The sequence below is a fragment of the Montipora foliosa genome, chromosome 10 (genome assembly GCF_036669935.1).
Source record: "Montipora foliosa isolate CH-2021 chromosome 10, ASM3666993v2, whole genome shotgun sequence".
NCBI lineage: Eukaryota > Metazoa > Cnidaria > Anthozoa > Scleractinia > Acroporidae > Montipora > Montipora foliosa.
In genome coordinates, this window is record NC_090878.1 from 20,475,647 (window position 1) to 20,502,666 (window position 27,020).

At 38.6% G+C, this 27,020-nt stretch overlaps 1 protein-coding gene across 1 annotated transcript in view; it reads right to left on the reverse strand.

Moving 5' to 3' along the window:
• Positions 1 to 27,020, reverse strand: part of LOC137973399 (uncharacterized) — a 69,792-nt gene that overhangs the window by 21,297 nt on the left and 21,475 nt on the right. The window contains exons 3-19 of the mRNA XM_068820200.1: positions 18,684 to 18,768; positions 15,318 to 15,646; positions 14,715 to 14,856; positions 13,353 to 13,681; positions 12,841 to 12,982; positions 11,478 to 11,806; positions 10,868 to 11,009; positions 9,504 to 9,832; positions 8,894 to 9,035; positions 7,521 to 7,849; positions 6,923 to 7,064; positions 5,557 to 5,885; positions 4,947 to 5,088; positions 3,574 to 3,902; positions 2,972 to 3,113; positions 1,598 to 1,926; positions 996 to 1,137 (exon numbers count right to left, since the gene is read on the reverse strand). Of these exons, the coding sequence (XP_068676301.1) occupies positions 996 to 1,137; positions 1,598 to 1,926; positions 2,972 to 3,113; positions 3,574 to 3,902; positions 4,947 to 5,088; positions 5,557 to 5,885; positions 6,923 to 7,064; positions 7,521 to 7,849; positions 8,894 to 9,035; positions 9,504 to 9,832; positions 10,868 to 11,009; positions 11,478 to 11,806; positions 12,841 to 12,982; positions 13,353 to 13,681; positions 14,715 to 14,856; positions 15,318 to 15,646; positions 18,684 to 18,747 (3,832 nt within the window). The 5' untranslated portion in view covers positions 18,748 to 18,768. The remainder of the gene's footprint in view (positions 1 to 995; positions 1,138 to 1,597; positions 1,927 to 2,971; positions 3,114 to 3,573; positions 3,903 to 4,946; positions 5,089 to 5,556; positions 5,886 to 6,922; positions 7,065 to 7,520; positions 7,850 to 8,893; positions 9,036 to 9,503; positions 9,833 to 10,867; positions 11,010 to 11,477; positions 11,807 to 12,840; positions 12,983 to 13,352; positions 13,682 to 14,714; positions 14,857 to 15,317; positions 15,647 to 18,683; positions 18,769 to 27,020) is intronic.

Consider the following 27,020-nt stretch of genomic DNA (forward strand, 5'->3'; position numbering starts at 1 on the left):
GTCCACATTCTTTGAAAGTAACAGAGCCACTTCAAGTCGTTAGAAAGTTAGTAATAATGTCACTAGTTTTAAACATATAGACAGCAAATCAATACTGGAAAGCGAACAATTCCGGCTCACGTAATGGAATTAACTTTTGTCTTTACAGTATCTAACTGACTGAGTTGGTTTTGTAATTGGAAAACATGCAGATCATGGAAAGTAAATTAAATTGAAGTTCCTAGATTCAACTATAAAGAAAACGATTTAGAGATCGGACAATTTGCTTACACTCCGTAAAAGGGTATCATCAAATAAACATCGTTTGCTTAAGTGCCACCTTTACCGTCATCTTTGCAGCACTATGCACATCTAAGGCACTCTGGAAATTGCACCTGAGTTTCAGTGCAACTCATTTACCTATACGTGGGATGCCATAGGCAGGTCATACTGAAATCCAGCCGTGTTAACTTCAATCGAAGTTGCATGAGGTTTTTACCCACGTGCTTGTTCTCATCTTAAAAGTTGTTAAGCCATTTTAAGTAAGGTTGCTTCTGAGATTGGTGGCCTCTTAGGTTATTTAATTTGGTAAATAAAAGACAGGCGATGTAGTAGCATTTGAAAATGTTTTGACACCTTAACCTTGTCCCCAATCTATTTTATTTAACCTAAGTTTTTACTTTACGAGTTTTTTCATTAACTTGGCCGGCATAAAGAGCATTCAAAAGGATAAACTCAAATCAAATTTAGGGCAAACGGTTAAATACAACTAAAAAACACCCTATTTTAACCTACGACGCCATATCAAGTGAAGGGAGAGTATAATTTTTAGCCAATCTTCGCATGTAAACCTGGACCATCATCGTTACTAACACCAGAATGCTCAGCTTTCTAGATAAATGCCATTTTTTCCAAAGGGTCTCTTAACCCTTTTTGAAGGATAATTCCACTTAATGTTGGATTATTTAGTAATGTTATTTATTGTAGAGACAATGGAAACAAAAAAATCATGTTACCTTGTTCACAGCCATAGACTTCTACTCTCATTGATATGTGGCTGTGCCAAGTGACCGGTCGGAATCGTATGTAACGCGCCATGATTGGATTTTTTAGTTTGTGATAGATGATTGAATTTTGATCGCTATTTGCAGTAAATTCCTAAATGGGAAAAAAAGAAGACATATAGTGAGAACGAGAATACAAATTTTTGCTGACTGCCTAAAGAATTCATGATCCAAAGCACAAGAAATGAGAGATACAACGAAGAAAATCCACCGCATGTTTATAATGTACACATGATATCCAATGAACAAAAACTGAAAGTTTGAATAGGAGATTTGAAAAATGCAGGCAAATGTGACCTTGGTAGGAATGTTTGAATGCGGAACGACAACACTCATCCGGCACCGTCAGAACGCTTAGAAGCTTACTACACTAGAAGACGTACTTCAGAAATTGATACAAACAAAAGACAAGGACAAGTTGTTTCCACTGTCGGGTTTGTTTACCTGTTCTGTTTCGTAGACATAGTGAGGATTTCTATTAAACAAAAGGTAACTAGAAGTCTAGTATTTCCTTCAGAGCACGTTTTGACGAATTGCTTATCATCACATCTTACCTTGTCAACGGTCTGTCCTTGTTCCCTGTAGTATTGGAAGGTAACTCCATCGTTACTGTATTGCAGTTTGTACTTTGTAACCCATTGGTTGACCTGTTTCCTTCCTTGTGAAGCTACAGCCGTGACTTTAGTGAAGGGTGCTTGCAGATCAATCTGCAACCATTGATTGTTATCGTTTTTCCTTGCTGACCAGGCACCTTGTTTTATTCCTGACTTTTGGAAGTTTAGTCTTCCCTGGATGGCGGCGTGATTTAGATCCCACTCAGAAGACGCTTGTATTTGCGCATCTTTGATTGCGCCAAATTCCATGCCAAGAGGTTGTTGACATTCTGGTTTTCAAATTGAGATAAAACGTTGTGATCAGAAACAGTCTTTGAATGTCCACATTCTTTGAAAGTAACAGAGTCACTTCAAGTCGTTAGAAAGTTAATAATAATGTCACTAGTTTTAAACATATAGACAGCAAATCAATACTGGAAAGCGAACAATTCCGGCTCACGTAATGGAAATAACTTTTGTCTTTACAGTATCTAACTGACTGAGTTGGTTTTTTAATTGGAAAACATGCAGATCATGGAAAGTAAATTAAATTGAAGTTCCTAGATTCAACTATAAAGAAAACGATTTAGAGATCGGACAATTTGCTTACACTCCGTAAAAGGGTATCATCAAATAAACATCGTTTGCTTAAGTGCCACCTTCACCGTCATCTTTGCAGCATTATGCACATCTAAGGCACTCTGGAAATTGCACCTGAGTTTCAGTGCAACTCATTTACCTATACGTGGGATGCCATAGGCAGGTCATACTGAAATCCAGCCGTGTTAACTTCAATCGAAGTTGCATGAGGTTTTTACCCACGTGCTTGTTCTCATCTTAAAAGTTGTTAAGCCATTTTAAGTAAGGTTGCTTCTGAGATTGGTGGCCTCTTAGGTTATTTAATTTGGTAAATAAAAGACAGGCGATGTAGTAGCATTTGAAAATGTTTTGACACCTTAACTTTGTCCCCAATCTATTTTATTTAACCTAAGTTTTTACTTTACGAGTTTTTTCATTAACTTGGCCGGCATAAAGAGCATTCAAAAGGATAAACTCAAATCAAATTTAGGGCAAACGGTTAAATACAACTAAAAAACACCCTATTTTAACCTACGACGCCATATCAAGTGAAGGGAGAGTATAATTTTTAGCCAATCTGCGCATGTAAACCTGGACCATCATCGTTACTAACACCAGAATGCTCAGCTTTCTAGATAAATGCCATTTTTTCCAAAGGGTCTCTTAACCCTTTTTGAAGGATAATTCCACTTAATGTTGGATTATTTAGTAATGTTATTTATTGTAGAGACAATGGAAACAAAAAAATCATGTTACCTTGTTCACAGCCATAGACTTCTACTCTCATTGATATGTGGCTGTGCCAAGTGACCGGTCGGAATCGTATGTAACGCGCCATGATTGGATTTTTTAGTTTGTGATAGATGATTGAATTTTGATCGCTATTTGCAGTAAATTCCTAAATGGGAAAAAAAGAAGACATATAGTGAGAACGAGAATACAAATTTTTGCTGACTGCCTAAAGAATTCATGATCCAAAGCACAAGAAATGAGAGATACAACGAAGAAAATCCACCCCATGTTGATAATGTACACATGATATCCAATGAATAAAAACTGAAAGTTTGAATAGGAGATTTGAAAAATGCAGGCAAATGTGACCTTGGTAGGAATGTTTGAATGGGGAACGACAACACTTATCCGGCACCGTCAGAACGCTTAGAAGCTTACTACACTGGAAGACGTACTTCAGAAATTGATACAAACAAAAGACAAGGACAAGTTGTTTCCACTGTCGGGTTTGTTTACCTGTTCTGTTTCGTAGTCATAGTGAGGATTTCTATTAAACAAAAGGAAACTAGAAGTCTAGTATTTCCTTCAGAGCACGTTTTGACGAATTGCTTATCATCACATCTTACCTTGTCAACGGTCTGTCCTTGTTCCCTGTAGTATTGGAAGGTAACTCCATCGTTACTGTATTGCAGTTTGTACTTTGTAACCCATTGGTTGACCTGATTCCTTCCTTGTGAAGCTACAGCCGTGACTTTAGTGTAGGGTGCTTGCAGATCAATCTGCAACCATTGATTGTTATCGTTTTTCCTTGCTGACCAGGCACCTTGTTTTATTCCTGACTTTTGGAAGTTTAGTCTTCCCTGGATGGCGGCGTGATTTAGATCCCACTCAGAAGACGCTTGTATTTGCGCATCTTTGATTGCGCCAAATTCCATGCCAAGAGGTTGTTGACATTCTTGTTTTCAAATTGAGATAAAAAGTTGTGATCAGAAACAGTCTTTGAATGTCCACATTCTTTGAAAGTAACAGAGCCACTTCAAGTCGTTAGAAAGTTAGTAATAATGTCACTAGTTTTAAACATATAGACAGCAAATCAATACTGGAAAGCAAACAATTCCGGCTCACGTAATGGAATTAACTTTTGTCTTTACAGTATCTAACTGACTGAGTTGGTTTTTTTAATTGGAAAACATGCAGATCATGGAAAGTAAATTAAATTGAAGTTCCTAGATTCAACTATAAAGAAAACGATTTAGAGATCGGACAATTTGCTTACACTCCGTAAAAGGGTATCATCAAATAAACATCGTTTGCTTAAGTGCCACCTTTACCGTCATCTTTGCAGCATTATGCACATCTAAGGCACTCTGGAAATTGCACCTGAGTTTCAGTGCAACTCATTTACCTATACGTGGGATGCCATAGGCAGGTCATACTGAAATCCAGCCGTGTTAGCTTTAATCAAAGTTGCAACAGGTTGTTACCCACCTGCTTGTTCTCATCTTAAAAGTTATTAAGCCTTTTTAGGTAAGGTTACTACTTAGATTGGTGGTCTCTTATGTTATTTTATTTGGTAAATAAAAGACAGACGATGTAGTAGTATTTGAAAACGTTTTGACACCTTAACCTTGTCAATAATCTATTTTAGTTAACCTAAGTTTTTACTTTACGAGTTTTTTCATTAACTTAACTGGCACTAAGGGCATTCAAAAAGGGAAAATCAAATCTGAATCAGGGTAAACCGGGAAATATAACGAAAAAGCACCCTATTTTACCCTTCGCCGCCTTATCAAGTGGAGGGAGAGTATAATTTTTAGCCAATCTTCCCATGTAAACCTGGACCATCACCGTTACTGACACTAGAATGCTCAGCTTTCTAGGTAACTGCTGTTTTTCCTAAATTGTCTCTACACCTTTTTTAAAAATATATTTCCACTTAACTTTGGAGAATTTAATAATTTTGTTTATTGTAGAGACGATGGAAAAAAAATCATGTTACCTTGTTCACAGCCATAGACTTCTACTCTCATTGATATATGGCTGTGCCAAGTGACCGGTCGGAATCGTATGTAACGCGCCATGATTGGATTTTTTAGTTTGTGATAGATGATTGAATTTTGATCGCTATTTGCAGTAAATTCCTAAATGGGAAAAAAAGATGACATATAGTGATTAAGACAACGAAAAGTTTTGCTGACTGGCTAAAGAAATCATGATCCAATGCACAAGAAATGAGAGATACAAGGAAGACACTCCACCGCGTGTTGATAATGTACACATGATATCCAATGAATAAAAACTGGAACTTTGAGTAGGATATTTGAAAAATGGAGGAAAAAGTGTCCTTGGTAGGAATGTTTGAATGGGGAATGACAACAACTATCCGGCACCGTCAGAACGCTTGGAAGCGTACTACACTGGAAGACGTACTTCAAAAATTCATACAAAGGGCAACAAAATGTTGTTTTCACTGTCGCGTTTCTTGACCTGTCTCGTAGACGTAGTTGGGATTTGTATTAAAATAAATAAAGAAAAAAAACAAAACAAAACAGAAGGCTAGTATTCTCTTCAGAGCACGTTTTGACGAATTGCTTATCATCACATCTTACCTTGTCAACGGTCTGTCCTTGTACCCTGTAGTATCGGAAGGTAACTCCATCGTTACTGTATTGCAGTTTGTACTTTGTAACCCATTGGTTGACCTGATTCCTTCCTTGTGAAGCTACAGCCGTTACTTTAGTGTAGGATGCTTGCAGATCAATCTGCAACCATTGATTGTTATCGTTTTTTCTTGCTGACCAGGCACCTTGTTTTATTCCTGACTTTTGGAAGTTTAGTCTTCCCTGGATGGCGGCGTGATTTAGATCCCACTCAGAAGACGCTTGTATTTGCGCATCTTTGATTGCGCCAAATTCCATGCCAAGAGGTTGTTGACATTCTGGTTTTCAAATTGAGATAAAAAGTTGTGATCAGAAACAGTCTTTGAATGTCCACATTCTTTGAAAGTAACAGAGCTACTTCAAGTTGTTAGAAAGTTAGTAGTAATGTCACTAGTTTTAAATATGTAGACAGCAAATCAATACTGGAAAGCGAACATTTCCGGTTCATTTAATGGAATTAACTTTTCTCTTTGTAGTAACTAACTGACTGAGATGGTTATTTAATTTCCAGATCACGGAAAGAAAATTAAACTGAAGTTCCTAGATTCAACTATAAAGAAAACGATTTAAAGATCGAACAGTTTGCTTAAACTCACTAAAAGGGTTTCATCAAATAAACATCGTTTGCTTAAGTGCCACCTTCACCGTCATCTTTGCAGCATTATGCACATCTAAGGCACTCTGGAAATTGCACCTGAGTTTCAGTGCAACTCATTTACCTATACGTTGGATGCCATAGGTAGGTCATACTGAAATCCAGCCATGTTAGCTTCAATCGAAGTTGCATGAGGTTTTTACCCACGTGCTTGTTCTCATCTTAAAAGTTGTTAAGCCATTTTAGGTAAGGTTGCTTCTGAGATTGGTGGCCTCTTAGGTTATTTAATTTGGTAAATAAAAGACAGGCGATGTAGTAGCATTTGAAAATGTTTTGACACCTTAACCTTGTCCCCAATCTATTTTATTTAACCTACGTTTTTACTTTACGAGTTTTTTCATTAACTTGGCCGGCATAAAGAGCATTCAAAAGGATAAACTTAAATCAAATTTAGGGCGAACGGTTAAATACAACTAAAAATCACCCTATTTTAACCTACGACGCCATATCAAGTGAAGGGAGAGTATAATTTTTAGCCAATCTTCGCATATAAACCTGGACCATCATCGTTACTAACACCAGAATGCTCAGCTTTCTAGATAAATGCCATTTTTTCCAAAGGCTCTCTTAACCCTTTTTGAAGGATAATTGCACTTAACGTTGGATTATTTAATAATGTTATTTATTGTAGAGACAATGGAAACAAAAAAATCATGTTACCTTGTTCACAGCCATAGACTTCTACTCTCATTGATATGTGGCTGTGCCAAGTGACCGGTCGGAATCGTATGTAACGCGCCATGATTGGATTTTTTAGTTTGTGATAGATGATTGAATTTTGATCGCTATTTGCAGTAAATTCCTAAATGGGAAAAAAAGGAGACATATAGTGAGAACGAGAATACAAATTTTTGCTGACTGCCTAAAGAATTCATGATCCAAAGCACAAGAAATGAGAGATGCAATGAAGAAAATCCACCGCTTGTTGATAATGTACACATGATATCCAATGAATAAAAACTGAAAGTTTGAATAGGAGATTTGAAAAATGCAGGCAAATGTGACCTTGGTAGGAATGTTTGAATGGGGAACGACAACACTCATCCGGTACCGTCAGAACGCCTAGAAGCTTACTACACTGGAAGACGTACTTCAGAAATTGATACAAAGGACAAGGACAAGTTGTTTCCACTGTCGGGTTTGTTTACCTTTTCTGTTTCGTAGACATAGTGAGGATTTCTATTAAAAAAAAGGAAACTAGAAGTCTAGTATTTTCTTCAGAGCACGTTTTGACGACTTGCTTATCATCACATCTTACCTTGTCAACGGTCTGTCCTTGTTCCCTGTAGTATTGGAAGGTAACTCCATCGTTACTGTATTGCAGTTTGTACTTTGTAACCCATTGGTTGACCTGATTCCTTCCTTGTGAAGCTACAGCCGTGACTTTAGTGTAGGGTGCTTGCAGATCAATCTGCAACCATTGATTGTTATCGTTTTTCCTTGCTGACCAGGCACCTTGTTTTATTCCTGACTTTTGGAAGTTTAGTCTTCCCTGGATGGCGGCGTGATTTAGATCCCACTCAGAAGACGCTTGTATTTGCGCATCTTTGATTGCACCAAATTCCATGCCAAGAGGTTGTTGACATTCTGGTTTTCAAATTGAGATAAAAAGTTGTGATCAGAAACAGTCTCTGCATGTCCACATTCTTTGAAAGTAATAGTGCCAATTCAAATCGTTAGAAAGTTAGTAATAATTTAACTAGTTTTAAACATATAGACAGCAAATCAATACTGGAAAGCGAACAATTTCGGCTCATCTAATGGAATTAACCTTTGTCTTTACAGTATCTAACTGACTGAGTTGGTTTTTTAATTTGGAAAACATGCAGATCATGGAAAGTAAATTAAATTGAAGTTCCTAAATTCAACTATAAAGAGAGCGATTTAGAGATCGAACAATTTGCTTACACTCCGTAAAAGGGTTTCATCAAATAAACATTGTTTGCTTAAGTGCCACCTTCACAGTCAACTTTGCACCATTATGCACATCTAAGGCACTTTGGAAATTGCACCTGAGTTTCAGTGCAACTCATTTACCTATACGTGGGATGCCATAGACAGGTCATACTGAAATCCAGCCGTGTTAGCTTCAATCGAAGTTGCATGAGGTTGTTACCCACCTGCTTGTTCTCCTCTTAAAAGTTATTAAACCTTTTTAGGTAAGGTTACTACTTAGATTGGTGGTCTCTTATGCTATTTTATTTGATAAATAAAAGACAGACGATGTAGTAGTATTTGAAAACGTTTTGACACCTTAACCTTGTCAATAATCTATTTTAGTTGACCTAAGTTTTTACTTTACGAGTTTTTTCATTAACTTACCTGGCACTAAGGGCATTCAAAAAGGGAAAATCAAATCTGAATCAGGGTAAACCGGGAAATGTAACGAAAAAGCACCCTATTTTACCCTTCGCCGCTTTATCAAGTTGAGGGAGAGTATAATTTTTAGCCAACCTTCGCATGTAAACCTGGACCATCACCGTTACTGACACCAGAATGCTCAGCTTTCTAGGTAACTGCTGTTTTTCCTAAATTGTCTCTACACCTTTTTTAAAAATATATTTCCGCTTAACTTTGGAGAATTTAATAATTTTGTTTATTGTAGAGACGATGGAAAAAAAATCATGTTACCTTGTTCACAGCCATAGACTTCTACTCTCATTGATATATGGCTGTGCCAAGTGACCGGTCGGAATCGTATGTAACGCGCCATGATTGGATTTTTTAGTTTGTGATAGATGATTGAATTTTGATCGCTATTTGCAGTAAATTCCTAAATGGGAAAAAAAGATGACATATAGTGATTAAGACAACGAAAAGTTTTGCTGACTGGCTAAAGAAATCATGATCCAATGCACAAGAAATGAGAGATACGAGGAAGAAACTCCACCGCGTGTTCATAATGTACACATGATATCCAATGAATAAAAACTGGAACTTAGAGTAGGATATTTGAAAAATGGAGGAAAAAGTGTCCTTGGTAGGAATGTTTGAATGGGGAATGACAACAACTATCCGGCACCGTCAGAACGCTTGGAAGCTTACTACACTGGAAGACGTACTTCAAAAATTGATACAAAGGGCAACAAAATGTTGTTTTCACTGTCGCGTTTCTTCACCTGTCTCGTACACGTAGTTGGGATTTATATTAAAATAAATAAAGAAAAAAAACAAAACAAAACAGAAGGCTAGTATTCTCTTCAGAGCACGTTTTGACGAATCGCTTATCATCACATCTTACCTTGTCAACGGTCTGTCCTTGTACCCTGTAGTATCGGAAGGTAACTCCATCGTTACTGTATTGCAGTTTGTACTTTGTAACCCATTGGTTGACCTGATTCCTTCCTTGTGAAGCTACAGCCGTCACGTTAGTGTAGGGTGCTTGCAGATCAATCTGCAACCATTGATTGTTATCGTTTTTCCTTGCTGACCAGGCACCTTGTTTTATTCCTGACTTTTGGAAGTTTAGTCTTCCCTGGATGGCGGCGTGATTTAGATCCCACTCAGAAGACGCTTGTATTTGAGCATCTTTGATTGCACCAAATTCCATGCCAAGAGGTTGTTGACATTCTGGTTTTCAAATTGAGATAAAAAGTTGTGATCAGAAACAGTCTTTGAATGTCCACATTCTTTGAAAGTAACAGAGCTACTTCAAGTCGTTAGAAAGTTAGTAGTAATGTCACTAGTTTTAAATATGTAGACAGCAAATCAATACTGGAAAGCGAACATTTCCGGTTCATTTAATGGAATTAACTTTACTCTTTGTAGTAACTAACTGACTGAGATGGTTATTTAATTTCCAGATCACGGAAAGAAAATTAAATTGAAGTTCCTAGATTCAACTATAAAGAAAACGATTTAAAGATCGAACAATTTGCTTAAACTAACTAAAAGGGTTTCATAAAATAAACATCGCTTGCTTAACTGCCACCTTCACCGTCATCTTTGCGCCATTATGCACATAAAAGGCACTCTGGAAATTGCACCTGACTTTCAGTGTAACTCATTTACCTATACGTGGGATGCCATAGGCAGGTAATCCTGAAATCCAGCCGTGTTAGCTGCAACCGAAGTTGCATGAGGTTGTTACCCACCTGCTTGTTCTCATCTTAAAAGTTATTAAACCTTTTTAGGTAAGGTTACTACTTAGATTGGTGGTCTCTTATGCTATTTTATTTGATAAATAAAAGACAGACGATGTAGTAGTATTTGAAAACGTTTTGACACCTTAACCTTGTCAATAATCTATTTTAGTTGACCTAAGTTTTTACTTTACGAGTTTTTTCATTAACTTAACTGGCACTAAGGGCATTCAAAAAGGGAAAATCAAATCTGAATCAGGGTAAACCGGGAAATATAACGAAAAAGCACCCTATTTTACCCTTCGTCGCCTTATCAAGTGGAGGGAGAGTATAATTTTTAGCCAACCTTCGCATGTAAACCTGGACCATCACCGTTACTGACACCAGAATGCTTAGCTTTCTAGGTAACTGCTGTTTTTCCTAAATTGTCTCTACACCTTTTTTAAAAATATATTTCCACTTAACTTTGGAGAATTTAATAATATTGTTTATTGTAGAGACGATGGAAAAAAAATCATGTTACCTTGTTCACAGCCATAGACTTCTACTCTCATTGATATGTGGCTGTGCCAAGTGACCGGTCGGAATCGTATGTAACGCGCCATGATTGGATTTTTTAGTTTGTGATAGATGATTGAATTTTGATCGCTATTTGCAGTAAATTCCTAAATGGGAAAAAAAGATGACATATAGTGATTAAGACAACGAAAAGTTTTGCTGACTGGCTAAAGAAATCATGATCCAATGCACAAGAAATGAGAAATACGAGGAAGAAACTCCACCGCGTGTTCATAATGTACACATGATATCCAATGAATAAAAACTGGAACTTAGAGTAGGATATTTGAAAAATGGAGGAAAAAGTGTCCTTGGTAGGAATGTTTGAATGGGGAATGACAACAACTATCCGGCACTGTCAGAACGCTTGGAAGCTTACTACACTGGAAGACGTACTTCAAAAATTGATACAAAGGGCAACAAAATGTTGTTTTCACTGTCGCGTTTCTTCACCTGTCTCGTACACGTAGTTGGGATTTATATTAAAATAAATAAAGAAAAAAAACAAAACAAAACAGAAGGCTAGTATTCTCTTCAGAGCACGTTTTGACGAATCGCTTATCATCACATCTTACCTTGTCAACGGTCTGTCCTTGTACCCTGTAGTATCGGAAGGTAACTCCATCGTTACTGTATTGCAGTTTGTACTTTGTAACCCATTGGTTGACCTGATTCCTTCCTTGTGAAGCTACAGCCGTCACGTTAGTGTAGGGTGCTTGCAGATCAATCTGCAACCATTGATTGTTATCGTTTTTCCTTGCTGACCAGGCACCTTGTTTTATTCCTGACTTTTGGAAGTTTAGTCTTCCCTGGATGGCGGCGTGATTTAGATCCCACTCAGAAGACGCTTGTATTTGAGCATCTTTGATTGCACCAAATTCCATGCCAAGAGGTTGTTGACATTCTGGTTTTCAAATTGAGATAAAAAGTTGTGATCAGAAACAGTCTTTGAATGTCCACATTCTTTGAAAGTAACAGAGCTACTTCAAGTCGTTAGAAAGTTAGTAGTAATGTCACTAGTTTTAAATATGTAGACAGCAAATCAATACTGGAAAGCGAACATTTCCGGTTCATTTAATGGAATTAACTTTACTCGTTGTAGTAACTAACTGACTGAGATGGTTATTTAATTTCCAGATCACGAAAAGAAAATTAAATTGAAGTTCCTAGATTCAACTATAAAGAAAACGATTTAAAGATCGAACAATTTGCTTAAACTAACTAAAAGGGTTTCATAAAATAAACATCGCTTGCTTAACTGCCACCTTCACCGTCATCTTTGCGCCATTTTGCACATAAAAGGCACTCTGGAAATTGCACCTGACTTTCAGTGTAACTCATTTACCTATACGTGGGATGCCATAGGCAGGTAATCCTGAAATCCAGCCGTGTTAGCTTCAACCGAAGTTGCATGAGGTTTTTACCCACGTGCTTGTTCTCATCTTAAAAGTTATTACACCTTTTTAGATAAGGTTACTACTGAGATTGGCGGCATCTTTGATGATTTGATTTGGTAAATAAAAGACAGGTGATGTACTAGTATTTGAAAACGTTTTGACACCTTAACCTTGTCCATAATCTATATTATTTAACCTAAGTTTTTACTTTACGAGTTTTTCATTAGCTTGGCCGGCACTAAGGGCATTCAAAAAGGGAAAATCAAATCTGAATCAGGGTAAACCGGGAAATATAACGAAAAAGCACCCTATTTTACCCTTCGCCGCCTTATCAAGTGGAGGGAGAGTATAATTTTTAGCCAACCTTCGCATGTAAACCTGGACCATCACCGTTACTGACACCAGAATGCTCAGCTTTCTAGGTAACTGCTGTTTTTCCTAAATTGTCTCTACACCTTTTTTAAAAATATATTTCCACTTAACTTTGGAGCATTTAATAATTTTGTTTATTGTAGAGACGATGGAAAAAAAATCATGTTACCTTGTTCACAGCCATAGACTTCTACTCTCATTGATATATGGCTGTGCCAAGTGACCGGTCGGAATCGTATGTAACGCGCCATGATTGGATTTTTTAGTTTGTGATAGATGATTGAATTTTGATCGCAATTTGCAGTAAATTCCTAAATGGGAAAAAAAGATGACATATAGTGATTAAGACAACGAAAAGTTTTGCTGACTGGCTAAAGAAATCATGATCCAATGCACAAGAAATGAGAGATACGAAGAAGAAACTCCACCGCGTGTTCATAATGTACACATGATATCCGGCACCGTCAGAACGCTTGGAAGCTTACTACACTGGAAGACGTACTTCAAAAATTGATACAAAGGGCAACAAAATGTTGTTTTCACTGTCGCGTTTCTTGACCTGTCTCGTAGACGTAGTTGGGATTTATATCAAAATAAATAAAGAAAAAAAACAAAACAAAACAGAAGGCTAGTATTCTCTTCAGAGCACGTTTTCACGAATCGCTTATCATCACATCTTACCTTGTCAACGGTCTGTCCTTGTACCCTGTAGTATCGGAAGGTAACTCCATCGTTACTGTATTGCAGTTTGTACTTTGTAACCCATTGGTTGACCTGATTCCTTCCTTGTGAAGCTACAGCCGTCACGTTAGTGTAGGGTGCTTGCAGATCAATCTGCAACCATTGATTGTTATCGTTTTTCCTTGCTGACCAGGCACCTTGTTTTATTCCTGACTTTTGGAAGTTTAGTCTTCCCTGGATGGCGGCGTGATTTAGATCCCACTCAGAAGACGCTTGTATTTGAGCATCTTTGATTGCACCAAATTCCATGCCAAGAGGTTGTTGACATTCTGGTTTTCAAATTGAGATAAAAAGTTGTGATCAGAAACAGTCTTTGAATGTCCACATTCTTTGAAAGTAACAGAGCTACTTCAAGTCGTTAGAAAGTTAGTAGTAATGTCACTAGTTTTAAATATGTAGACAGCAAATCAATACTGGAAAGCGAACATTTCCGGTTCATTTAATGGAATTAACTTTACTCTTTGTAGTAACTAACTGACTGAGATGGTTATTTCATTTCCAGATCACGGAAAGAAAATTAAATTGAAGTTCCTAGAGTCAACTATAAAGAAAACGATTTAAAGATCGAACAATTTGCTTAAACTAACTAAAAGGGTTTCATAAAATAAACATCGCTTGCTTAACTGCCACCTTCACCGTCATCTTTGCGCCATTATGCACATAAAAGGCACTCTGGAAATTGCACCTGACTGTCAGTGTAACTCATTTACCTATACGTGGGATGCCATAGGCAGGTAATCCTGAAATCCAGCCGTGTTAGCTTCAACCGAAGTTGCATGAGGTTGTTACCCACCTGCTTGTTCTCATCTTAAAAGTTATTACACCTTTTTAGATAAGGTTACTACTGAGATTGGCGGCATCTTTGATGATTTGATTTGGTAAATAAAAGACAGGTGATGTACTAGTATTTGAAAACGTTTTCACACCTTAACCTTGTCCATAATCTATATTATTTAACCTAAGTTTTTACTTTACGAGTTTTTCATTAGCTTGGCCGGCACTACGGGCATTCAAAAAGGGAAAATCAAATCTGAATCAGGGTAAACCGGGAAATATAACGAAAGAGCACCCTATTTTACCTTACGACGCCTTATGAAGTGGAGGGAGAGTACAATTTTTAGCCAATCTTCGCATGTAAACCTGGACCATCACCGTTACTGACACCAGAATGCTCAGCTTTCTAAATAAATTCTGTTTTTCCTAAATTGTCTCTACACCTTTTTTTAAAATATATTTCCACTTAACTTTAGAGAATTTAATAATTTTGTTTATTGTAGAGACGATGGAAAAAAATCATGTTACCTTGTTCACAGCCATAGACTTCTACTCTCATTGATATGTGGCTGTGCCAAGTGACCGGTCGGAATCGTATGTAACGCGCCGCGATTGGATTTTTTAGTTTGTGATAGATGATTGAATTTTGGTCGCAATTTGCAGTAAATTCCTAAATGGAAAACAAAGATGACATATAGTGATTAAGACAACGAAAATTTTTGCTGACTGGCTAAGGAATTCATGATGCAAAGCACAAGAAATGAGAGATACAAGGAAGAAAAGTCCACCACGTTTTGATAATGTACACAAGATATCCAATCAATAAAAACTGGAAGTTTAAGTAGGAGATTTGAAAAATGGAGGAAAAAGTGTCCTTGGTAGGAATGTTTGAATGGGGAATGACAACACCTATCCGGCACCGTAACGCTTGGAAGCTTACTACACTGGAAGACATACTTCTAAAAATGATACAAAGGGCAGCAAAATGTTGTTTTAACTGTCGCGTTTCTTGACGTGTCTCGTACACGTTGGGATTTATATTAAAATAAATGAAGAAAAAAAAAAAAAAAACATAAGGCTAGTATTCTCTTCAGAGCACGTTTTGACGAATCGCTCATCATCACATCTTACCTTGTCAACGGTCTGTCCTTGTTCCCTGTAGTATCGGAAGGTAACTCCATCGTTACTGTATTGCAGTTTGTACTTTGTAACCCATTGGTTGACCTGATTCCTTCCTTGTGAAGCTACAGCCGTCACTTTAGTGTAGGATGCTTGCAGATCAATCTGCAACCATTGATTCTTATCGTTTTTCCTTGCTGACCAGGCACCTTGTTTTATTCCTGACTTTTTGAAGTTTAGTCTTCCCTGGATGGCGGCGTGATTTAGATCCCACTCAGAAGACGCCTGTATTTGCGCATCTTTGATTGCGCCAATTTCCATGCCAAGAGGTTGTTGACATTCTGGTTTTCAAATTGAAATAAATAGTTGTGGTCAGAAACAAGTCTTTGCATGTCCACATTCTTTGAAAGTAACAGTGCCAATTCAAGTCGTTAGAAAGTTAGTAATAATATAACTAGTTTTAAACATATAGACAGCAAATCAATACTGGAAATCGAACATTTCCGGCTCATCTAATGGAATTAACCTTTGTCTTTACAGTATCTAACTGACTGAGTTGGTTTTTTAATTTGGAAAACATGCAGATCATGGAAAGTAAATTAAATTGAAGTTCCTAAATTCAACTATAAAGAGAGCGATTTAGAGATCGAACAATTTGCTTACACTCCGTAAAAGGGTTTCATCAAATAAACATTGTTTGCTTAAGTGCCACCTTCACCGTCATCTTTGCACCATTATGCACATCTAAGGCACTTTGGAATTTGCACCTGAGTTTCAGTGCAACTCATTTACCTATACGTGGGATGCCATAGACAGGTCATACTGAAACCTAGCCGTGTTAGCTTCAATCGAAGTTGCATGAGGTTGTTACCCACCTGCTTGTTCTCATCTTAAAAGTTATTAAGCCTTTTTAGGTAAGGTTACTACTTAGATTGGTGGTCTCTTATGTTATTTTATTTGGTAAATAAAAGACAGACGATGTAGTAGTATTTGAAAACGTTTTGACACCTTAACGTTGTCAATAATCTATTTTAGTTAACTTAAGTTTTTACTTTACGAGTTTTTTCATTAACTTGGCTGGCACTAAGGGCATTCAGAAAGATAAACTGAACTCAGATTTAGGGCGAACGGTTAAATACAACGAAAAAACACCCTATGAAGCAGGGACCACAAATGGCAATGCGGATGCATTGAGTCGACTCCCCTTGTCCAAGATGCCAGAGTCTGTTCCTGTACCTGGAGAGACAGTTTTGCTGTTAGAACATCTGGACCACACTCCAATCAACTCACGCCATATCCAAGAATGGACAAGGCGCGATCCTGTGCTCTCAAAAGTGCACCAGTTTACACTTAATGGATGGCCACACCTCTGCCAGGATGTGCAGTTACACCCGTATTTCAGCCGGAAAGCAGAATTAACCATAGAAAGTGTTCTATGGGGAAACAGGGTTATAGTACCACCTCAAGGACGAGCAAAAGTCATAGCCGAGCTTCACGAAGCCCATCCGGGCATATCAAGGATGAAAGCCCTTGCACGTGGCTATGTGTGGTGGCCAAACATGGATCGTGAGTTAGAGGAAGCAGTAAAAAGGTGTCAGCAATGCCAACTACATCAGAAGGTCCAAGCAGAAGCGCCACTTCATCCATGGGAGTGGCCCGGTCAACCCTGGGCAAGGGTACACATTGATTATGCAGGGCCACTTAAGGGTCACATGTATTTAGTGGTGATCGATGCACATTCCAAGTGGATGGATGTCCACCTAATGCGCAGTACAACATCAGCCGCTACCATAGCGAAGTTGAGAGAAATCTTCGCGACCCATGGTCTCCCGGAAACCATCGTCAGCGACAACGGTCCCAATTTCACAAGTGCTGAATTCGAGAATTTTCTCTCAAAGAATAGTGTCAAACACACCAAAGTATCGCCATACCATCCAGCTTCGAATGGACAGGCGGAGCGAGCAGTTAGAGCTTTCAAAGAAGGGATAGAGAAGATGGAAGAGGGAACCATACAAGACAAGTTGTCACGTTTTCTGCTCAAGTACAGAACAACACCACACACAACAACAGGGGTTACACCAGCAGAGCTGCTGATGAAGAGGAAGCTGAGAACTAAGCTTGACCTCCTAGTACCCAACACTGCAAGGCTGGTGAGACAGAAGCAAGAACATCAAAAACAGACCCACGACCACCACGCCAAACATAGGGACTTTGAAGCCAATGATCCTGTGTTCATAAAGGACTTCAGTTCCCCCAAGTCCTGGCAAAAAGGTACTGTGGTGCAGACGACGGGCCCAGTCTCAGCCCTAGTCCTAGTCGAATTACTGGATGGTCGAGTTGTTCGACGACATCAGGACCACATGCAGAGGAGCCACAGCACAGACCCAGCAAAGTCTAATCCTGAAATTGTGGTACCAGGAGTGGTGCCGGGGACAGATTGCACAACAGACGCAACCCAACCGAGTGGCCCACCCAAGCCAGTCGTGAGTTCAACTGATGCACAAGAGGCTAAACCATCACGCCCGGTTCGTGACCGACGTTTACCCGAACGTTTCAAAGATTATGAACTGTAAAACTTATGTGACATTGCTTTTGAACATTGATTAGCGATCTGCAAGAATCATTGCGTGACAGACATTGTGTGAAAGACACTAGATTGACTTTATTATGCTTCTATACAGTGTTTCTTTTTTTTTAGAATAGCAAAGATCTTAAGGGGGAGGAATGTTATAATTTAGTCACGTGCGGAGTCACGTTGCCAGTAATTGGATATGTATGTTGTGTAATGCAGGATTTCATTTTCATTCTTTTTCGTGATCCTTAAAATCATATAGCTACATTATTCGCTTCACCCTAGTTTATTACACTCCCAAAACGTATTGAATCATGGGATTTGGAAAATAGTCTATAACAAAAATAAAACACGTTAAAAACCAAAACCGTGACGTGATTTGCTTTTCGTTGAAAAACAGACTTAAAGAACATTTCACTTTCAACTTTTACTTTTGAAAAGCTTATTTCTTCTTTATCTAAAAGTATAAATTTGAAAATTGTACAAAGCGTTTATCAGATTTGCCATAGTATTAGGTCACGCGTTTTTGAATTACATGTCTTCTCCTACACTCTTCTTGTGCTCACCATAAAGAATCGAGAAAAGACTAACCGTAGAGAGATGGCATGCCACAATGGCGGCAGATTTGATCGCTTTAATCATTGAATTGGTTACTAAAGAGTAATTCTTTCAAGCCGCATGATTGCTGAGCTTACGTGATGATAATGTAGATTCGGGTCAGAAATTAGAAAAAAAGGTCATGGCTCATACGCACTTTAAGGTCGTTTTAATGAAGCAGTGACGCATGAGAAGTTCAATTAACTTACCATGGAGAGAGTGGTCCAACTCTGCCGTCATTAAGACGGTAAACAGGAAAAGAACTATTTTCATCCTTGCAACACTGGGTCTAACCTGTAAAGGGAAAATAATTTACTTTAACTAAACCCTTGTAAGTTTGCTTTAATTAAAGTAGGCTACGCTGTAAAAGAGACTGAAAATAAGGGTTTCTTTCAATCCTAATCCAGCGTGCAGGATTTTGGAACTACACACACTGTCTGAAACGACCTGTGATTAAGTCATCAAAAATATCATATTTTTTTGCACCACACATTCCTTGATTTGACGTGAACATTTTAATTTATTATAAGCTTAATTAAAACAACGCTGTGTAGGAATTTTCAGCAAATAAGTTAAAATCTTGCTTAACCTCTACTTTATCCGATAGGATTGAAAAATTTCAAGTCGCCAGCAGTGAGCTCACTTTCTGCCTCGGTCTCCCCTCTCCTTCCACTTCTGAGTCAATTGAAGTGGATTTCAGTTCACCACTAAGTGTCGGGTAGAGTTGTACAAGGTATATGTCACTCACGGTAGCCACTTAACCCCATTCACCCATAAAGCGCAGGCCGCAATTTAGGAGTATTAAAATCGTCTGGCGTTATACAGAGTAAAATCTGAAAATCTTACTCTCAGGAGGGAAGGGGTTAAACATTTGGGCGAAGATAGCAAAATGGGCCAAGTAGGAAAGGCAATAAGTGTTATAGCGTCACATTGACAATAGAACTTCAAGAAGACTTTAAAAGAAAGACTGCAGAGTACTTCCATCTTTTACACCGTATTCACAATGAAACGATTATTTTTTTTTCATTTACTTAGACACCTTCTCCTTTTCCCTCTTAGATGAAAGCGAACTATGTTAAGAAAATAGTACCAGCCAAGCACAGGTACGCCTACTTCTTGCACGCCGAGTTGGGGGTCAGGATTCATATTACATCAAGCGGTTGTAACACTGAAGCGTGTCTTTCAGAGCTACTTTCAAAGGAGAAGTGACATCACTGTTCTTTGATTTCGGAACCAGGGTCGCATTTGTTTCGAGATTTTATCTCTGAATACTCTAGGAAATTGCCCGCGCACTCTCGGGTATGGAAGCTGATAACTCTCAGAGGATTTCCGCGCACTGTGCACACAATTTTACAGTTTCATCTTGCACAGGACATTCCATTACATATGGTATCAGGAGTACACAACGGGGCCGCTCCACAAAAAAACCGCTCTGCAAGCAAAAATCGAGCTGGCTGGGAAGTCAAACCTTTTATATTTAACTTGCTGGGAATTTTTAAAACGCCTTTTTCTTGCTCGGAATATATTCACTAACAATGGCTCTGGCTGGTAAAAAACGTCCCGAGTTGTCCTGGCAACCAGATTTCACACATGTTAACGCCTGCCGTCACACCGAACTTCGATGTCACAAGATTTCCATCAGCAGGACAGTATTAATTTGTCTGTGCGATACCGCAAAGCATAACTCGCGCTACGAGTTCCTGGCAATATAGAACTTTGTACTTTCACGCCTTTTTTTGTTAAAAACATTGACCCGACATATGTAGCCCCAAAAAGCCAAGGACATTAGGCGGTGTCTGTTGGACGTATTTTCCAATCAGTCGACTGTGGCGAACAATCTAGAGGTAAGCAAATGTTACGTTAAACGTCAGAATCAAACGCTAAAATTATCCTCCGGTAAACCTGGTTGTAGACGTGTTTTGGAAGGTTTCTAAATTGGCGTTGGCGAAAAAAAAAATAAATAAATAAATAAATAAATAAATAAATTGGCGTTGCAAAACCTGTGGATTGCTTCATGTGATGATGCTGTAGAAATCATTCAGTATGATATCCAATTCAATGTGATTTTAAATGGGCTAGCCCTTTTGATTGAGTATTATAAATTTTAAATTTTTAGGTTGTAAAATACTAAATTCCAAGTCCGAAAGGACGAGAGCTGCGTGTATTTGTTAATTCAAATTCATCTGGAGATACAAGTATCTCGATGTCCTAAATTTCCGTCACCTGCTTATTTTATTTATTTCGCAGCACCTTGAAACGCCTTCGACCTTTTCTGGAAACTGTCAAACCCTGCTCATAGACAGGACGAAGGTATGATGAATTCAACAATGTTTTACGTCTTAACACGATGCTATGACTAATTGTTGTATTGCAATTTGGTTGACCTGGCATTAGTGCTGATGGCCACAATCAGTCTGTACAGGGGTATTTAAAAACGATTGCTTGGCATTAGGTAGCATCTTCCAGACTGCATAAATTCTATATGAAGTTATTTTAAAACAGCTAGGAGACCGCGGTGTTAGAGCGATACCGCATAAATAGCCACGGGGCCCGCGACTTCTGTTTTAAAAAAGTTTAATTGTACAGCTCATTCCGTTAGACAGCGATACATTTCCTATGTACGTGATCTGGTTGATCTTTGTTATGATTTGATGACCACACAAACTTTGCAGTCATTCCGGGAAGACTTTTTTAAGATTTTTTAGATTTTTTTAAGCGATATTTTGCACGACATATGATTTCTCTCTTAAACTTTACAGCACTGACTGTGCCAAAAAATATAAGCACTAATCAAATTTTTGAAAAAATGTGCTTTTGCAAAAGGAAACCTGATTACTTACATTGTCGGAATGAAAATAAACTAGAACGCAATGAGGGACATTCAACGCGAAACTTGGTTGAAATATCTGTTCATGAGTGTCAACAGTCTAAGATTTTTGGATTTTGCGTTGCCGCAAAATTAAAAGCAGTACATTTCTTCAATGACAAATCAAATTAGCGATTCACAACCAGGGAAAAAGAGTCCCTTGTGTCTTCGCACATTTTGACGGTCAAGAAGGAAGAAAGAAATTCTGCCCCTTGAATTATTTCACGCATGCACCTCATATATAACTTCCCTGCCCATAAGAGGTATGACTTTTTTTAGGTTTACCGAAGGAACGGCACGATATCTTAGTACTTCATCTGCTCAAAAGGGCGTTCACTCGGACCTGGAAAAACCCTTAACCATCTTCGTGTACAGATAATAGCTAAATTCAAAGGTGTTTGTTTTTATTAGTTTTTTTTAGGGTAGAGAAGGTCTTAGCCCAATAGGAAGATTTAAGAATTGAGAAAATCAGCGTGAAATTCCGTTCTACTGCCGGAATATATTGTATATTTATCTACTCTGTGTAACAATACAACAGTTCAATTTCTCTTCTACGCGGTGGACATCTGTTGCCTTCGCCATGCACTGAATTTGTATCTTATGAGCCTTTGCGGGTCTTCTGGAATCCCCTCGACTCCATTTCGACTCTTCCAATACATAGTTAAATTAGAATGGAACGAAAATCCATCAATGCACATTAAGTCTCGTTGTAGGTAAATTTGAATCATGAGTCGGAATATCTTTACAATGTGTTTATCGTTTATTACCATTTGGTATCCCAGACAGTGTTGCTATCCGTTAGTGGCACGAGCAGGAGGGAGTTACTGGCATTAAGTGTTGCTCTGACTTAATCGCCCTGTTTCACCTCAATACACTTTGAGTCTGAAATTGCGAGGATTTCGTTCCAACTTGTACGTCTTTCCCCTGACAAGGTCCTGTCCGGCGCCATAAAAACACATACCAACTGGTCTTACTCTTTTTCCAGGGATGGCGTTTACTTCCTCCTTGATATTTACTTGAACATGCTCAGGTGAATACTGCATTTTGGCTCGACCGTCTGAGTATGCTCAACTGTATCGTTGAACATGAGGATAAAAACGGCTCGCTCGTTCTGTTCTTATTGCATGCGAAACGTATTTGATAATATTCACAGCATGCGCTGCTACTTACTTCCCCCCCAAAAAAAAGGGATTTCAAAAAACAGAAAAAGCGTGTTTGTGTTTTTGCAAGTAGAGTCCGAAAGAGGTTACTTTTATTTTCGTCCTCAGCGCTTCTCTCGCTCGCCAGCTGTTTGCTGAATTTTCTTGGGTAAAACATTCCTCTTCTCCCAGGGTACCGCTCTGATTGATTTTGCCGTCGGAAATGAAAATTAATTAAAACTTTCAACAATGAAACTGACCAGAGTGCACTTCAAGAAACATCTCGCATCCAAAATAGATCGGAAGGAAAAGTTTTGTTTGTTTGAATGCACAGTCGGCGATTGAGACAAAGGGTTGGTTTCAATTTTAAAACCCTGTGGCCGTGTTTAACGAAAGCTTTTTCAGGTCGCTCAGCGAGTAGTAACCACAAGTTGCTTGCTTGTTCCATTGTCAGTGTGCTACATAATTACATTTGCATCTGGTTCCTGGTTTGATCGAATCACTACCTATAACTCAATGGAGAATTAACCGCTGTTCTGGGGAATAATGAGTTAAAATAATCCCGTTGTCACATACAGGAAAGGAAGATCCGTACGACATGCGCTTGTGATGGCTAAACGATCCCTTGAATGAAGACTAACGAAGACGAATTATCACGGAGATGTCTCTCTGCACTTCTTGCTACCCTCAATAATTAGGAATTAGCTGTAAATGAGCAAAACGAAGAGATAAATGAAGGAAATTATTTCCGACGAACCTACAGTGTAGAAGGGTGCACTTGTATCCAAAAAAAATGTTTTTTTTCGGGTTCAATAAACAGTGTATGTCGCAAATTGTGAATTGGACTGTCGCAGACAGACATTTCCAGAAACGTTCAAAGAAATGTCACGCTTTTAGTGTGAGTTACACTGGTCAATTAAAACATGAAAAATTCCTCAATTCTTCTCGACATGGATCTGCGGAACAATCCACAGTTCTGTAAATTGCTTTATTGACAATCTCCACGGTTTTCGACATCAGCACCTACACCGCTTATCAAAATAATCGAAGGTTTTGGGAAGACTTATTACCAGGTCTGAAGCATTAATCTTATATTTTGGGCCGTCAGATGTTTTGTTTACAGGTTTTATATGTCTTGGCCGCTGTCCAAGGTGTCACAGCAAGAATGGGATGACGTTTGTAGTGATTAATCAGTGTATATAACAATTACTTTTGATACACTCTGTTTTTTTTTGTAACAACCTTTCTTATAAGAACGTTGAAGCTAAGATTAACCAAATTTAGCCAGAGTTGGTTGGCGCGACATCTTGCACGTGGCATCAGAGCAAGTCGCGCAAAGTATGTGACAAGCAACTTGATAATAAGCAAGCTCTTTGATGGGTTTCCTGGTCACGTCCGCATTAATTAAGGAGATATAACAAATTTCAGTCTAAGCTCCAAAATTAGACGTACTTATATATAAAAAAAGAATGTATGTCAATTGAAACGATTTGCTATCAATTGAACTCGTCCCGGCTACTTTGCTGCGAGACTTTCTACCAGTTCCGTTTGAACTTACAGTGACCACCTGTGGACCTAAGCTCGGTGTTTTTTAATGATAGAGAAGATCACGTAGAATTTCCTTCCGTCAACCATGTTACTGAAAGTGATCCGGCAAGTTCGAAGATAAATTACGGATTATGAATGAAATGAAATAAGCTTCGCACTTACTGAAGTGAAATAACTCTATTCGCTCTTTTCTTAGACATTGCCAGATAATTCGAGATGCAGGACTGCAATGTACAAATTGCCTAATTATTTTATCCTCGTTGCCGTGGTTGCCGACGCCAACTAATGTGAGCCCTGCTTGCATCCGGTCTTGACGACCACACCTCCAGTGAGAGACACAATAATTGCGATTTGTATTATTCAGTTTCGCTCATCAATTAGAAGTCGACAGGTTCTTTTCTTAGACATTGCCGGATACTTGGAGATGCAGGACTCCAATGTACAAATTGCCTAATTATTTTGTCCTCGTTGCCGTGGTTGCCGACGCCAACTAATGTGAGCCCTGCTTGCATCCGGTCTTGACGACCACACCTCCAGTGAGAGACACAATAATTGCAGTTTGTATTATTCAGTTTCGCTCATCAATTAGAGGTCGAAAGGTTCTTTTCTTAGACATTGCCGGATACTTGGAGATGCAGGACTCCAATGTACAAATTGCCTAATTATTTTGTCCTCGTTGCCGTGGTTGCCGACGCCAACTAATGTGAGCCCTGCTTGCATCCGGTCTTGACGACCACACCTCCAGTGAGAGACAATAATTGCGATTTGTATTATTCAGTTTCGCTCATCAATTAGAAGTCGAAATGCTCTTTTCTTAGACGTTGCCAGATAATTTGAGATAAACAAATCGCCAGTGTGAAATAACAATTGCCGTTTGTTAGCCCTTTGTCCGTTTCTCAGTTGTGTTTGACGAAAAGTTGTTGGCAATTTACATATGTAATTCTTTTTTCACATCAAAGCACTTCACGATGCTCTCCGCCACGTTTTTTTTTTTAGTTTTCATAGTACAGTTTTGCTTTTGACGGATTGCATTGTAGTATTGAACAATGATATTTAGTTGAAGTTGCGTTTTACATCAAGTATTTATTGATGTGTCTGATTTCAACACCATTGTTCTGAAGTCAACCATTGCCTAACACATGAACCTAACACTGGTGAATATTTCTTTTTTAGGTATTCAAAAGCGAGTGGTGGGTGGGTATTTTTGAAACAGCAATAGGGATACTCAACGTATGCATTTAATTTTTGCTATCTTTAGAGAAATTTGTTTTAACATATGCAGATTCTCCTAAGAGTGATCGAAATGATAGACACATTGGTTTGTGCCTCGTAATAGAAACTCAAAACATGGAATTGCTGTTTACTGAATGAACAAATTTGATACTGCAGCAATACGAATTCTGTCGGGGTACAAGAGCTGTATAGGGGCAACCGTAGAAAACCAGTTATAAAACACCATTAAGAGCAGGAAGTTTTTTTTTTCTTCACAAATATTGCTTAACACAATACGCAACTCTTACAACTGACTCTGGCGATGGTGGTGAAGACCCCTACGTGGAGGTCTCTAAACATCATCTATGTTTAAAATTTTAACCTGCGTATAATGGGTAGTCTGCTGGCAGCCGTTTTTTTTCTCTAAGGGTCACTAGGACGAGCGCTTAGTCATCGCGAACTCGAAAGGACGGTATGGCGTTGGCCGTGTAGAGAAGAAGGCGAGACAAGGGTGGTATGTCCGAGAAAAACAGACTGCCAGCAGTCTATACAATGGGTATTACTTTATTCAAGTAATGTGTCGTTTTTCATTGTTAATCAGATGGTATTGACAGCGATGCTTGTTGAAAAGTGGGTAAAAGAGAACGTGTCTCCTTTACAAGACAACGGGAGTAATAAGCATTACTTCAAAAAAGATGAAATCTGGCAAGCATTCTGTAACAGTTTTCCTATGATTCCAAACGACCAGAAGGATATATTTTTCTCTCACTTTGGAACAGCCGTAAAAAAAATTGACAGTGTGAATGTCGTTAGAAAAAAAATTAAAAATGTAGGATACCAGGGGTTTCTTTTGAAGTGTCTAGCCCAAGTGAATAGCGAAACAGTTGTAAATTGGGCCAATTGCAATTTAGCCCCAGGCTCTTCAACTGATGCCGTTGATAAAAAATGTCTGTGGCAAAGTTTCCGAGGATTTATAAAAATGGGTCTGTTGGAGCAACACCGTGAGCTTTTCTTTTCCTTGTTTGGACGTCATGTCGTCGGCAAGGGCACCTCACTACAGTGTCTTTACCGAAGAAAAAGAAGAAATCTTACATCGGTATCAAGATCATCGAACGACCAACCTCCAATATGACTGAGGTCAGAAACAACGCCGAAGAATGTTTTCAAGCAGAGCAATTGGGTGCTATTGGCGAAATTAAAGCGGAGACTGGTGGCGAGAGTGTTCCAGGTTCCCAGTACTGTGAGGGCAAAGGAAATGTATGCTATGGTACGAAAACGATCACTTGTTCCTCTGAGAAACAACCTGTACTTGAATTCGTGTACAATGATCAAAAATTAGTAACCGGCAAAGATAGCGACGGTGACGATGACAACAACACCATTTTGGAGGATGATCTAGTCACGGAGCGGTCGCATTTCTACGAAGACGAAATTCTACATTTTTCGCATAATGATAATCATGACAGTATTAAAAGCATAGGGGAATTCGAAAGCGTAAGTACTGCGGAGTCTATAACAAGCAAAGAAGAAGTGGACAGTAGTTTGATGTTGAATCCCTCAAATAAAAGTGATGCAGTCCAACGATCAGATTCACCCCCCTTTGGAGACGATTCTCGAAGTGATGATGTGGAAAAAGAGGCATTATTTCAACGTTTTCACAAAAAAGTCAATCGCTTGTTGCCGAGCAATCTACCAGGAAAGCCGAAGAGTTTTAAGGAGTACCTGGAAGCGATTTTCGAAAACAGCAATTCAATGGATATGGAACGAATGACCATCCAGAA